Raw genomic sequence first — 1,062 nt, 5'->3', positions numbered from 1 at the left:
GGCTGGGGCTGGGGGGCTGCGGTTCAGCTCCCTCCTCCAGTGTGGGCAGCAGCGTGGGCGGGCGCAACTCAGCCTGCAGCCAGGGCATAAAGGGGGGGGACCGTGCTCTTGCACCCCCTGCATCACCCCTTCCCCCTGTGACATCACCCAGGCCCTGTGATGTCACCCACTGGCTCTGCACTGTGTGTCCCCCCACCCGCCATTGACTTTGGCCCCGCAGGTCGTGCCTCAAATTTGTCATGTTCCCCCTTAGCTAAGAGTCATGTCATAGCCTGGGGATGGTGATGTCACTAGGAGGCTGTGACATCATCCGTCAGGCCAAGAGCTGCCTCAGGGTCTTGGACCCACCGAGCCCATGACTTCGCCTCCCTTCTCCCCCCCACCTTTGCCGTCGCTGCTGGGGGGTAGCATCAGCCCCCCTGCCACCCCTGGCTCCGTGATGTCACTCCCCCACCCCGTGACATCACTCCTCGTCCCCCAGTGACGTCACCTCACCTCGGGGGCACCCCCTAGGTCGTAGCTGAGCTCGCGGGGGAGCTGCTGGCGGAAGGCGCGGGCGAAGTCGGGGTCGAGGGCCAGGCCCTCGGCCAATGCCGGCAGCCCCAGGCTCTGCAGGGCACAGTACGTCAGCCCCCGCACGTCCGCCCGGGCCAGCCGGGACCCCCCCAGGTCGCAGCCGATCAGGTCCCCCTTCCCTGGACAAGGTTGGGGGAGAAGGGAGCGTCAGGCCAACCATTGGCGTCACGACGTGGCCGGCCTCAGCCCGCTCCCGCGTCCCGCACCGAGGATGGCGAGGACGGTGCCGTCCCGCAGCACCTCCATGGAGCCGGAGCGGAGGAAGTAGAGCGCCTGGAGCGCATCGCCCCGTCGGATGAGGAGCTCGCCAGGGGTGCAGAAAGCGGGGCGCACCCCCAGGGAGAGGGTGCGCAGGCAGCCCCGGCTGGCCGCCCCGAAGAGGGGAAGCTGCAGCAGCTCCTTGTGCAGGTGCAGGGCAATATCGGCCCGCAGCTCCTCGGGCAGGCTCTGCAGGAGCTGCGCGGACGGAGCTCAGGGGGGTGGGGG

The 1,062-nt window shown here is 68.9% G+C and overlaps 1 protein-coding gene across 1 annotated transcript in view; it reads right to left on the bottom strand.

Moving 5' to 3' along the window:
* Positions 1-486: 486 nt before the first annotated feature.
* KCNH3 (potassium voltage-gated channel, subfamily H (eag-related), member 3) overlaps positions 487-1,062 on the bottom strand; it is a 4,065-nt gene continuing 3,489 nt past the window's right edge. Inside the window, exons 9-10 of the mRNA XM_010565162.1 lie at positions 783-1,032; positions 487-695 (exon numbers count right to left, since the gene is read on the bottom strand). Coding sequence (XP_010563464.1) covers positions 487-695; positions 783-1,032 — 459 coding nt within the window. The remainder of the gene's footprint in view (positions 696-782; positions 1,033-1,062) is intronic.

This window comes from Haliaeetus leucocephalus, unplaced genomic scaffold (assembly GCF_000737465.1).
Source record: "Haliaeetus leucocephalus isolate CR32 unplaced genomic scaffold, Haliaeetus_leucocephalus-4.0 Scaffold186, whole genome shotgun sequence".
NCBI lineage: Eukaryota > Metazoa > Chordata > Aves > Accipitriformes > Accipitridae > Haliaeetus > Haliaeetus leucocephalus.
Note: the sequence above shows the minus strand (reverse complement) of the source record. Positions and strands in the feature narration are given on the sequence as shown.